At 33.1% G+C, this 13,291-nt stretch overlaps 1 protein-coding gene across 1 annotated transcript; it reads left to right on the top strand.

Annotated features, from left to right (window-relative positions):
* Window positions 1-5,480: 5,480 nt before the first annotated feature.
* Window positions 5,481-13,286, top strand: LOC21387124 (protein EFR3 homolog; the record flags this gene model as incomplete). The annotated part of the gene is made up of 13 exons (XM_024164487.1): window positions 5,481-5,587; window positions 6,188-6,328; window positions 7,007-7,081; window positions 7,208-7,323; window positions 7,564-7,678; window positions 10,714-10,842; window positions 10,950-10,997; window positions 11,404-11,603; window positions 11,707-11,903; window positions 11,989-12,272; window positions 12,370-12,516; window positions 12,700-13,110; window positions 13,209-13,286. Coding segments are annotated over exons 2-13 (1,935 nt in total), but the record flags the coding sequence as incomplete, so codon positions are not given.
* Window positions 13,287-13,291: the final 5 nt, after the last annotated feature.

The raw sequence follows: 13,291 nt of genomic DNA, 5'->3' as shown, positions 1-13,291 counted from the left end.
GTTTAATTCAGTTTTTGAAGTTTACGGTTCACAAAATTATGGATTTATATAATATTTGGTTGATTTTTGTGTTATTTGCTATTTTAAATTTAAAATACAAGTATCTTAAACTTCAAAAATCAATTTTTAGGGTATAACTGAAACTTCTCTAAACAGATTAATACAAATATTACAAATTAAAAATTTCAGCGGGGGCAAATTAGAAAGTAGTTTGTAAACAAAATTATTATTGGGGTTTGGATTAAAAGGAGCTACTTGGGCCGGGGGGGCAGCTGCCCCCTAGGCCCAACGTGGCTCCACCACTTATTGTGGTCCTTGCAAACCATATCCTTTAAGAAACCACCTTGGTGTCTTTTCAAATAAAAAGGGTCTTTCTCCGGTAGGGTGAGTAGAGTCAGAATCTGATAATTTGAACTTGTCAAAATCACTTTATATTACAAAAATATGTAGCATAAAAAGTTTATAATACAAATTTGATAGCTATAAAATGAATCTTTTAGTAACAAATTGTTTGTTATTTTCCAAATTCTAATGTTAATATCCTAGCAGTTTAGACCAACCCAAACAAAATAGATACCACTGAGTGTTGTGACTAGTGGTTAAGGCTCATTGTGGTTGGCTTGTGGTTAAAAATTCAGAGTGTTGGTAACTCTTTTAGGATATTAAATGTAAAGGTTTATTTTTTACTAGCCTAGTACTCAATTGAGAGTGTCTAAGACCACACCTCTATGATCTTACCACTAGCACATTTGATGAGGCTGGGTGACGCATTTCTCTCTCGAGGAGTGGTTGATTCAAAGTAAGCCAAATGCAAACATTGCTGTCAGGGGCCCCCCCTTTGGTCACACGACTCATGTTCAGAGGAGGTATGCTGATCGTCCCCTCCTTAGACTTTTTATATAAGAAAAGGTAATTGATAGATAGTCACTAACCTTTTTAACAGCTGATAATTTAATTCTTATTCTTTTAATTTTAATAAAATAGTCATTAACGTCATTAAATTAGTACAATTATGTCTTTTTCATTTAAATCCGTAAAAAATTTAACAGAAAAAATCATGTCCAATGCATGTGATCCAATACAACAGGGTATTTAGTAATAACATAATCTTAAACTTGAAATTAAATGAAAATTACTGAAAAAAAGCAATTGCTAATAAAACCCAGAAAGCTAACCGAAACAAAGCCCAAAAAAGCAAACGTTGCTGGACGACCAAAAGTCGAAGCTCTCCTGCCATGGCGACAACGGTGCCGTGATTTCTCCCTTTCGTGATTCCGGCATCGCGCTGAGCTTCCCTTTGCGACGTTTCCATAAGAAGCTATGGAGAGTCGCGCCATCGTGAGTAGCAAATCTCAAGATCCCGATGGAACCGTATCTGATTTTGAGATCTTGCCGGCGGCGCCTGGTGAGAGATCTAGTTGGGATCTTTTATTCTCGTCTCTCTCTCTCTCCCGATGGAACCAGATCTGATTTTGAGATCTTGCCGGCGGCGCCTCGTGAGAGATCCAGTAAGGATCTTCTCTTCTCAACTCTCTCTCTCTCCCTCCTTCTCTTTCTTTCACTTCCGTTGTCGGAGAAGAAGACCGGAGCCGCTGGATCACACCGGCGCGAACAAATCCGGGCAGATGGGTAAAAGTCGATTGTATCCACAATAAAATGAGATCAAGTGCTTGTGATGGGCACATTAGGTATCATTTGAAGGAAAAAAAACTCTGTTTAGAAATGAATTTCTTCTCCATTGCCTTACACCCACGACGGAGGGACACCCAAATATGGTATTATAGCAGTCGTTAATAATCATATCTCAACTAAAATTAAAAATTTAAATTAACGAACTAAACGAGTTCACAATTTTTTTTTAATGTAGTTTTTGGGTTTTTTTTATTGATGTTTTATTAAGTTTGGATATTGCAGCCACGGTCACATGATGAGTTATGTGTGCATTTTTGTTATAAATTTGACAGACGTAGACGTAAACAGAAAGAATTTAATTGTATTAATTTAATAAGATTAAGAGATCATTTTATTAAAATTTAAAAATAAAAATTAAATTATCACTTAATAAAAAATTAAAAATTATTTATGTCAATTATTCTATAAAAAATAAAATAAAATAAAAAACCCAAACAAAATGGATAGCATAAGCTAACATAGGTGTTGAAATATTGAAAACCCTTTTAACCAACATTGTTTAAAAAGTAGTCAAACCGGTTTGCGAAGTCCAACTAATTGTCATTTTTTTACTGCCAACTTCTTCAAGCAAGAAATTCCTTGGTGGGGTTTACCAAGTACCAACCAATAGGCTGTAAGTACATTGGACGCTTCTGTTTGTCACCTACGATTCTCACAAGCTTTCAAAAGTTATGCCCCTAATCCTATAATTGAAAACAAGATTTACATCATTTTCCTTTGTATGAATCTATGATCTGTATACTGAATTCTCTTTTGCTAATAATAGCACATGATGTGTATTATTTACTCTAAAACTTTATCACTAACTGCCTAGGATACTAATATGATCTTGAGGGCTTTTCAACTTGGCGTCATATTCAAATACCCCTTATTCTAATATGCAGCAACTGAATCTAGCAAGAGTTTTTTTTTTTTTTTTTTGACCATTTCCATTAACAAAAATGGGAAGGATAAAGTTAAATAACTTCCGCATTATTAGAAACTGGGCAAATAGTGGACAACTACAGAAGTAGCTTTCTTATACTTGTTTGAATAATCTGCCAAAAAAAAAAAATGGCTTGCCTCTTTTCTGGAAAAGAGAGGACGATATTCACTATTCGGGTTGTTGTTTTTTGAGCATAAAAGGAGTGGTCTTGTTATAACCAATTCAAGATCCAGTCTATTGGGAACAATATTGGCTTGAGAATGAGGCAACAAAAAGTTTTTCTTTGTAGACGAATAAATATAGGCGGCAAAAGGTCAAGTTTTTGAGCAGGGGCTTTTGCCTACACTGCAAAGGCTATGAAACCATAAAGAAAAGCCCTTAATTTGAAATTTATTGTCTTTGCGCCAACCGGGGTTCAAAAACATAATAACAAAATATTATGGATGTTTGATTCATGGATTCAGAATCATAATTCAGAATTATTCTAAATTTACGTGTATTTTTTATGAGAAAAAATACTGTAGCGAACCACGAATCATGATTTGAATCAGGATTTGTTTGTTTCACGCATTTGAACTCATAATTCTGATTATGCTAAAATACCCTTTTTGAACACAAAATTTGAATTAAAAAACTTCCTACCAATGGTTCTCTCAAAAAATTTAGTTTCACAATCAAATTTATTGACTTAAGCACGTGAACTAAACATGCCGTGAATATTGCTTTTGATATGTATTTTTGGGTAATCTTGATAGATAGCTCTTAAAAGTGCACAAGTTATAATTTTTACTATTTACTCTTGATTCATAACCTTTTTAGTCAAATAATTACCCTAATAAAAGAATATTTATTAAGAGTAATGAGTAAAAGTCCGAACTCATGTACTCTTAAAAGCAAATTCTCTTTTTTTTTTGTATTTTTTAAACTGCTTTGATATGCATTTTCTCCTTTTAAGAATATATATATATATATATTTTTTTTTCTGATAGGATAAAAAAAGCTTATCCTAATATAATATAATTCTCATATTATTCTCTAATATAATATGGCTATAGTTTTAAATTGTTAAATTTTTGTCAAATATTATCTTAATATTATATAATTAAATCTTATCTTAACAATTCAAACCTCAGTAATTTTTTATTTTAAGGAGACAATATCATATTTTATTTTTTTCTCTCTGATGGTCATAATTTATTTTATAGTTAATTCCACCAATACTCTTTAAAATTTACCTTCATTTCTATTTTAGTTTGTGACTTTTAAAACGTCATATAATTAGTCTTTAAAATTTTATTTTATTTTAATTTTGGTCATTCTATTAACTAGGTGTTAAATATTTGTTGAAATATGTGAACATTATGGATCAAAATTGGCAATATATAAGTGATGTTTGATATATAGATTTTGCTACAATACAAACCCAAAATTTTAGTACTGCTACAATATTTTTCTTTCATAAAAATTTAAAAAATCATAATTAAAAACTCTAATTTAAACTCATATACTAAACAAGCCTATAAAATTTAGAGATTAAAATAATACAAAGATAAAAATTTAATTTTACGTAAATAATATTTAAAATTTAGTTATTTCTAATTTTGATATTTAATTTACACCAATTTCATTAAATATTTAGGGTCTGTTTAGTTCGTTAATTTGAGTTTTTAATTCGAGTTGAGATGTGACTTTATGTGAGAGCTTTTTACTGTAGTAAAAAAGTTAGATGTGATTGTTTCTGAGAACTTTTTACTGTAACAAAACTCAAATTCTAAACTCGAATCGGTGAAATGAACGGAGCCTTAATATCTAATCGATAAAAGAGCTAAATTTGAAAAAGAACAAAATCCTATCTCATTCATTTCGTTGATTTAAGTTTAAAATTCAAATTTTGTTATAGTAAAAAACTCTAAAAAACAGTAACATCTAACTTTTTACTACAGTAAAAAGCTCACATAAAATCACATCTCAACTTGAATTAAAAACTCGAATCAGCGAACTAAACTGATCCATGTGAAACATTTTTAAAATCAGGGTCCGTTTAGTTCGTTGATTCGAGTTTTTAATTCGAGTTGAAATGTGACTTTATGTGAGAGATTTTTACTGTAATAAAAAAGTTAAATATGACTATTTTTAAGAGGTCACAAGACCTCAGTGATCAAATTGAATAGGAGATAAACCTCCGATCATTCATGAGATTAATCTTTTATTTAATTTTTTTTTTAATATTCTTTTGTTTAATTTTAGGCCTCATTCATTTTACCAATTCGAGTTTTTAGTTTTAAATTTTTATTATAAAAAACTCTAAAAAATGTCACATCTAACTTTTTTTATTATAATAAAAAGTTTTAAGAAAATGTCACATTTTAACTCGAATTAAAAATTTAAATTTATAAAGGCCTCATTTTTTTTACTGATTTAAATTTTATTATAGTAAAAAACTCTAAAAAATAATCACATCTAACACATAATATTATATTTTAATTTAAATTAAAAACTTAAATTAATAAATTGAACTGTCCAAATAAACGACCTAATTTACAAAGTTCTGACACAAACTCAATAGAGCACTTTTTCTTCTCTTTTTTTCTAGTGACGAGGAAACTGACACTCATCACGTGCTCCTCTCAGCTCGTCTTAATCCACGCGCCATTTCTCTCTCTTTCTCTCTCTCTCTCAGTAATTAATTCATGTTCAGTTTCAAAAAGTCCTTCCTTTTGCTTTTGTTGTTTTCCGCTTCCTCTTAATCTCTTTGAGCCCGTTTGTTTTTTTTATTTATTCTTAATTTTAAATCATAATTTATAATTTTTTATAATATTTTTTCTTATAATTTTTTATAATTCTAATTTCAAGTCCACTTTGCCACTCGGAAATAGTACTTCCCTCATGATACCATCTCTCCCTCTTTAAAGCCTTCTCGCTTTGTTTTTTCTTTCATTTCACTCTCCAGATCTCCCTCTTCAGCCCAAGGTACTGAAAATACTTTCTTTTTTTCTTTTCTCTTTAATGGGTTTTTATTTTATTTTTTCTTTTTGGGTTGTGTTTTTCTCTTCTTTGTTAGAGGTTTGGTGTGTTTCTCTGAGCTTCATTCCGGTTTTTTTTTTTGGTTGTTGATTTCTCGTGGTGCAGTTTTGTGTAGCTCAACATTTGTTGTAGAAGAAAAAAATCGTCATTTGCCTTAAAGTTGTCTCCTTTTTTAGTTTTAGCATTTATAATTGCCAATTCTCTAAATATACATTTTCATTTTCCTCATTTTAATACCTTCAAGGTTGGTGTCTTTTTTTTTGGGTTTTCTGAAATTTACCAAAAATGAAAACTTTAATAATCTATCATAGCACATTATACATGCCTTTGCGTGCTGTGATGAGTTTTTCTTTACCCTTTTGTTTTGCGCTCTCTTTTGGGTTTTTTCTTCTGAACCATTTTTGTTCAGTTTTGTTGGGTATATATGTATATATATATATATATATATTTTTTTTTTTTGGCCTATTATTTATGTTTTGTGGGCTTGAATGAAAGATTTTTGTTGGGTTTTTTTTTCACATTTTTGTTCTCCTTTGGTTTCTTTAGCAGGAAATGGGTGTCATATCCAGAAAGATATTCCCAGCATGTGGGAGCATGTGCGTATGTTGCCCTGCTTTGAGGTCCAGCTCTCGAAAACCGGTCAAGCGCTACAAAAAACTGCTTGCGGAAATTTTCCCTAAATCTCTTGTGAGTATTTTAACTTACATTTCCAATTTAGTCACATCATGCTTCATAGACATTTTGTTGGAATTGATTCTGCATCGTTTATTCTGTTTTTATGGCTATTTTGTTGCAATCTAACCCCTTTGTTGTTGATAATCCACCCTTGGTTATGTTAGACATTCGTGTTTTAAGTCGTACTATTTGATCCTCTTTTTGATCCTCTTTTTGGGATCTCGGAAGGTGTAAAAGGATTGTTATATTATTAAGATGTTTATATAGCTGAGAATTACTTGGTATGGTGAGGGGGAAAACAAAATTCTATTAGTAGGACACAGTTATGAACCATCAAGTTTTCAATGTTGTATTTTTCATTAAGTTCCGATAAATTGTGGTTCTTATTTTAATTTGATATGATTTTAACGTGATTTAAAAACTATGCTTGTTAGGGTTTTTTATTACCCCATCACAGAATTCTCTTTACTTAAGGTGGGAATTTTAAAGCATTTACTTTTCAGGTTCCTTCATCAATGAAAGGAAATGTCTGAAACCACGCTTGGCGGTATCCATTTATAAAATAATGGTGTTTTTATGTGCATCATTGAACTCCAGAACATCTTATCTATCTAGACTCACAGTCTTGTCTGTCATATATGGTTTTTCGATAGCGCAAATGGAAGTTCTCAGTCTTTTGTAACTTTGCAGGATGGCCCTCCAAGTGAAAGGAAAATTGTTAAGCTATGTGAATATGCTTCTAGAAACCCCGTTCGGATCCCAAAGGTACAGACTTTCTTCTCAACCTTGAACCTTCTATATCTGATTGATGGGTACATGTAGGCTTAATCTTGCAATCAGCGAGCCAAATGCTGACTGCTGAACATTTTTACTGTTTATTGTTTTCCATAGATCGCAAAATATCTCGAAGAAAGGTGCTACAAGGAGCTAAGATGTGAGCACATCAAGTTCATTAATATTGTTACAGACACTTATAGCAAGTTACTTTGTCTGTGCAAGGAGCAGATGTAAGTGCTAGCTGTATCTATCCTCTTTTACAAAAGTTTGTAACAAAAAAAAAGGAACTTTTGATATCAAAGAAATGTTTTCGTTTTTTATTTTTGAAAGAAAAGTTGTGTATGAATTTTGGGGATAACTTTTCAAGTTGTGATATGGTGCCGCACATTTTACTTAAAGATCCTGTTAGTAAATGTTTTTTATGTACTTTTTTTTTTCTTGTCGTGTTAAATATCTTTTGCACTTTGCAGGGCTTACTTTGCTGTTAGTTTATTGAATGTAATTAATGAACTTCTGGACAACTCCAAGAAAGATGCTGTGCGTATTCTTGGATGCCAAACTCTTACAAGGTTCATCTATAGTCAGGTGAATTACAACTTAGCTTTACCCTTTCTTGAAAGATCAATTAGAATTTTGTCACGCCCCAAAACAGGGGTTGGTGACGTGGAGGGTTGTTTAGAAATTAAACATGAATTAAGAAAGTGGTTAAACATTTAATAATGTTAAAATCAGTTTGAAAGATAAAAACATTAAGAATTTCCAAACAAACTCCACTATTTTAAGGAAATTATGTTTACAAAGAGTGAGGTGGATTTTCTCAAACAAAACAAGTTTCAAAACCAGCCTTTGGCATCCCATTAGGATCCTCCACAGGAAAATCCATTTTGTACATACATAAACAAAACAGAAAAGTAATATACTGACATCAACCACAGTCTAGTAGAATTTAAGGTTACAAACCATAATTTATACATGTCTTTGTAATAAGCGGAAAGGAAGGGAGTAAATTACAAATTCTTCTCTTCTGGGGATCGTGCTAGCGTCACCAATAGTCACTATCTACTTGGCACTACTCCTAGCGTCGCCTGAGAAGAATTTAAAACATTGAAAACTGAATAAACAGTGAGCGAAATGCTTAGTAGGATATAATTTCATAAAACTTTATAAATTTTAAAGAGAACACGGTCCGAATGTATTATTCGGAACCCAAAACATCCTTTAAATGAAAGGAAATAATCATAAATCTCAAGTTTCATGTTCAGGTAAGTGATAGGAACTTGTTTGTTGGTCAGAGAAGTTAGTAGTTTGTTAGAAAGGATGTTTTTAGTTAGTTATTGTGGGCTTTAGTTGGTGAGGGAATTAGTTAGAGAAGGCAGGGGATATTAAAAGGGGGGTTCGGGAACGGAGAGAGGGCAGGAAAATATTGGAGTCTTGTTGAGGAAGTCTTGGCTTAGGCTGAGCAAGGGGAGGTTTAGTAGTACCTCGAATCACTGCATTGTAATTCATTCTTTCATTCAGTAAAGATTCATCTGTCTCTTCTCAATTCTTCTCATTTCTTGAGAATTGTCGTAGATCTTTTCAGTAAGTAATTTATAAGATTATGCTGAATCACTTACCTTATCGCAAAGCCATGATATCACCACCAAAGTGGCCCGTACGGGTTTCGGGACCTGCCCCCAAGAATATGATCTCCATACCCCGATCTCTAAGCCATCATGTGTTTACCATTTCTTAAAATATCTTATTTCAAGAAAATATTACTTTAAATTCTTCTTTTAGTCTCAATAATATCAAATATATGTTTTATCTTTAAAACGTTTTCATAGGCCAAAGTCATTTTAAATAGGGTTATCAATGATATGGACAAGAATATCCTACCTCTTGGCAATTTAGTGTACGGATAACTTCACGTTGTCCAACCGTCTATTCTTGAAGCTCCACGTCCAATCGTGCTGCTAGTTTGCCATCAAAACAATGTTTTAGAATTGAGATCTCACCTTTAAAACGAATCTAGTTCAATTATGTACAATTGTTTCCTATTAGTGTGCCTTGACTCAACTCTAAAGTTTATAAACAACTTCATAATCCAAGTTTTTTTTTTTTTTCTGCAACTTTGCTGCAGCAAAGTGTAGCAGAGTGCAGCAAGGTGCAGCCAAAACAGCGAGAACAATACCAAAACTCGCATTTTCAAGTTGATTTCAAGATAAATTCATGGGAAATTGCTAAAACTAGTTTCCAAACACTTCAATATACTCAAGAATTGAAAACTCCCAAATTCAACTTAAATTCAACCACAATTTGTCCAAATCTAAACCTAAATCAAAATTCATCAAATCTTTAACCAAATTCATACTTCTTTAAACCAAGAATTCAAATACAAGAGTGGGTTTCTCAAGAAATTTTACCTCAAACTGATTGAAGGAGCCTTTCTCTCTGTTTTGTTTTGTTTTTTTTTCCTTCTTGCTGCTGAAGAAAATGAGGGAAACATATAAAGGAAAAAGGAAAAGTAAGTGTATTTTCAAAATTGAAAGTAATTAAAATTTTTAATGACATGATTAATTAAGAAAAATCAATATTAGGCACAATAATATATCACAATTAACATAATTAAACATACTTAGAGAGAGAGAGAGAGAGAGAGAGAGAGAGAGAGAGAGAGAGAGAGAGAGAGAGAGAGAGAGAGAGAGAGAGAGAGAGAGAGAGAGAGAGAGAGAGAGAGAGAGAGAGAGAGAGAGAGAGAGAGAGAGAGAGAGAGAGAGAGAGAGAGAGAGAGAGAGAGAGAGAGAGAGAGAGAGAGAGAGAGAGAGAGAGAGAGAGAGAGAAGAAAAGAAAATGAGGGAAAAATATAAAGGAAAAAGGAAAAGTAAGTGTATTTTCAAAACTAAAAGTAATTAAAATTTTTAATGACATGATTACTTAAGAAAAATCAATATTAGGCACACTAATATATCACAATTAACATTATTAAACCTACTTAGAGAGAGAGAGAGAGAGAGAGAGAGAGAGAGAGAGAGAGAGAGAGAGAGAGAGAGAGAGAGAGAGAGAGAGAAGAAGAAGAAGAAAAGAAAATGAGAGAAAAATATAAAGGAAAAAGGAAAAGTAAGTGTATTTTCAAAACTGAAAGTAATTAAAATTTTTAATGACATGATTAATTAAGGAGACGTTTGGTTCATGGATTAGAATCATGAGATTAGAACCATTTTCGATTTACGTGTGTTTTCTGTGAGAGAAAACACTGTAGCGAACCATAATTCGAATTAGGTTACGAATCCTCCAACCAAACAACCCCTAAAAAAAATCAATATTAGGCATACTAATATATCACAATTAACATTATTAAACCTACTTAATTCTTCCGGTTGTTACAAATTTACTTAACAAGACAACAAGTTAAACGACAGTTTGATCCGAATTTATGACAAAAATGGATAATCATTGTAAATTATGCAGTGCAGCTAATGATATCCCAAAAGTTGCCCTGCATAGAATGAATTGTTGATGTTGGAAGATTTATGTAGTTTTTATTTTAGATTATTAGTGTTTTCTTTTGTTGTTAGTAGATATTTGTCGTCATTGATTTCTATCATGAGCTTATGTTCAATGGCCTGATGTATGAACAGGCAGATGGAACTTACACACACAACATTGAGAGTTTCGTACATAAAGTATGCCTGCTGGCCCGTGAAAGAGGTGGCGACCATCAAAGGCACAGCTTGAGGGCATCAAGCTTGCAGTGTCTTTCTGCCATGGTAATTTTATTTTTTGACCATAAAGTTCTTTACCTTTTGTTTTTTAGGCTTTTAATCTGATTGGGGGACTTGGGTGTTGTGTATTTCACACGTCTGTTCTTTGGCAGGTGTGGTTCATGGCAGAATTCTCTAATATTTTTGTTGATTTTGATGAGGTCAGTTATTTGAGGTTATGTTTGAACTTTGAAGCCGTTATTTGTTTTTTTTTTACGTCTCTGCACATTTTAAATTTTACAGCCCAAAATTATATTAGTCTTCTGTAAATCTCATTAAAAATGAGACTCAGTATCTCATTATGATATTTTCTGCTTGCGTTTTTTGAGAAGTAAAGCACACATCTGAATGAAGGACCAAAATTAAAACAAAAAAATTGAATCTCGTTTATGTATGTATGCATACATGCATGCAGACACATGTATATATATATATATATATTTGTAAATCTCTATAATTCAAAATGATCGCCTTTCTAAGTTGTATTTTATTTATATTCCTTAAATGTCCATTTTTACAATTATCTTGTTCAAAGTTCATTTAACAAGTGGTTCTTATATGGTGCAGATTGTACATGTCATCTTAGATAACTATGAGCCAGATACCCATGGCGAAGAAGATGATGAGAGAGCAGAATCACGTCGTAATTGGGTGGATGAAGTAGTTCGAAGTGAAGGCAGAATTGGTGCAATTGTTGGTAGTGATACCAGCCCTTGCAACATCATTAGGGCACGACCAGAGATTAAGGATCCTTCTCTTTTATCGAGGTAACCATATTTGAAAACCTACAAATACAGCTTGTTTTTCAATCATTCAGTTGAAAAACTTTCTAAGAATCTTAGTTCCTGTGTTTTTTTCTTCTTTTTCCAGAGAAGAAATAGAGACGCCAAAGGTATGGGCTCAGATTTGTATTCAGAGAATGGTTGAGTTATCCAAGGAGAGCACAACAATGCGCCGAGTATTGGACCCAATGTTCGTCTACTTTGACTCTGGCCGTCACTGGGTTTCTGGGCAGGGGCTGGCCATGGTGGTTTTGTCGGATATGTCCTACTTCATGGAGAACTCTGGTAAGTTGATTTTTCCACCTAATTTTATGCATGCACTTTACTCCTAAATTTTGGTCATCATCACTGATGTCAATTTCTGTTTCAGCGAACCAGCAGTTGATTTTAACTTATGTGATCCGACATCTTGACCACAAAAACATTTCTCATGATCCTGAACTCAAATCTTATGCGGTCCAAGTCGCTACTGCTTTAGCTAGGCAAATCAGATCGGGAGCAATGCTGGCAGAAATTGGGTTTGTCTCTGATCTTTGTAGGCATCTAAGGAAGAGCCTTCAAGCCACTCTTCAGCCTGTTGGAGAGCAAGAGTCCAACTTGAATGTCATGCTCCAGAATTCCATTGAAGATTGCTTACTTGAAATTGCAAAAAAGGTAATTTTGATGCTTTTTAGGTACCTGTAGATAAGTTCTCATTCTTTTTTTCACTGTGCTTATAGCCGCTTAATGCCTGTCGTCTTTTTGTTACTAGATTGGCAATGCACAGCCACTATTTGACCTGATGGCTATAACTTTGGAGAAGCTGCCATCAGGAACAGTTGCTAGGTCGACCATTGGATCGTTGATACTTCTCGCGCATTCAATCTCATTGGCCTTGGTTTCTTCACGTACACAACAGGTGAGAAGAGTTTGGTACTATTACAGTGATTTTATTTTATTTTATTATTATTATTATTATTATTATTTTTTGTGTTGCAATTATATGTTTGTGCATTGAAGACTTTCGCAATCTTTTATTGAATTCTTCACAACTTTGCAATTGAGTGGAACATATAAACCATTTTGTACTGTTTTCATATAGGTATTTCCGGAATCTCTTCTTGTCCAACTTTTAAAGGTGATGTTACATCCGGATATTGAAGTGCGTTTAGGAGCACACCAAATATTTTCTATTCTTCTTGTTCCAAGTTCTAATCGTCCACGGCATGAAGTTGCTTCTCTGCGATCTGGCTTTCTATACCAATCAAGAAGATGGCACTCTAGTACCGCATCTGCGTTTGCTTCAATTACGGCTAGACTTGAAAAGCTCCGTAGGGAGAAGGATGGTGCCAAAGCCGATAAGCACGGGAATAACATTCGTGAGGATTCTGAAGAAAGGGACAGTGTGGACGAAGTCTGCAAGCAGGGACGTGGCCGCAAGAATTCCCCTAACTTTTACAAGATTAGTTCCATCATTGACAGAAAAGCCAGTTCAATTGGTTTTAATGAGGCGGTGAGCAATTATCTTTTTTTTATGAAATCATAACTGGCCAGTCTCTGGATTTCTCTAGTTCTAGCTTATTATTTTTTGTGGTTTGTTGATTGGCTCAGGAACCTTTTGTCATGAGGCTTAGTGAGGATCAAGTAGCACACTTGCTGTCTGCTTTTTGGATACAAGCCACTCTTTCAGATAA

Source organism: Morus notabilis, unplaced genomic scaffold, assembly GCF_000414095.1.
Source record: "Morus notabilis unplaced genomic scaffold, ASM41409v2 Scaffold1483, whole genome shotgun sequence".
Classification (NCBI taxonomy): domain Eukaryota; kingdom Viridiplantae; phylum Streptophyta; class Magnoliopsida; order Rosales; family Moraceae; genus Morus; species Morus notabilis.
Note: the sequence above shows the minus strand (reverse complement) of the source record. Positions and strands in the feature narration are given on the sequence as shown.